This window comes from Penaeus monodon, chromosome 23, assembly GCF_015228065.2.
Source record: "Penaeus monodon isolate SGIC_2016 chromosome 23, NSTDA_Pmon_1, whole genome shotgun sequence".
Lineage (NCBI taxonomy): Eukaryota > Metazoa > Arthropoda > Malacostraca > Decapoda > Penaeidae > Penaeus > Penaeus monodon.
This window is the reverse complement of record NC_051408.1, coordinates 33,610,585-33,610,944: the sequence shown is the minus strand read 5'-3', so window position 1 is coordinate 33,610,944 and position 360 is coordinate 33,610,585. Positions and strand designations below refer to the sequence as shown.

General features: G+C 63.1%; 1 protein-coding gene across 2 annotated transcripts in view; it reads right to left on the bottom strand.

The window, feature by feature from the left end:
* Positions 1-6: 6 nt before the first annotated feature.
* The window catches only part of LOC119587935 (UDP-glycosyltransferase UGT5-like), a 9,304-nt gene continuing 8,950 nt past the window's right edge, over positions 7-360 (bottom strand). For both annotated transcript variants that reach the window (XM_037936645.1, XM_037936647.1), the window contains exon 8: positions 7-307. In XM_037936645.1, the coding sequence (XP_037792573.1) occupies positions 19-307 (289 nt within the window). In that variant the 3' untranslated portion in view covers positions 7-18. The remainder of the gene's footprint in view (positions 308-360) is intronic.

Below are 360 nucleotides of genomic sequence, written 5' to 3'. Positions count from 1 at the left end.
CAACTTATGAGCAAACTCTTACTCCCTCTTCTTCTTTTTGCCTGTGCTCCGGGACCCGATGACCCGCGAGCAGACGGCCCCCAGAAGGCGGCGGACCACGTACACCGCCACGAACACGGCGAAGTGGAACACCAGCAGCACGTCCAGCATGAGGAACTCGACCCACGACAGCTGCGCCGCCGGAGACCGCAGCCGGGGGGCGCCCTTGTGCCGGATCACGTACTCGGTCCAGAACACCGCGCGATCCTTCGGGCTCTGAGGCTGGTCGCGGAGGGAACTCTGAACCTCGTCGGCTGTGGCTTTGTACCTGAGGGAGGGCAGATTGTCAGTGAGGAGTCGAAGCTGGAATTGGCAGGAGGC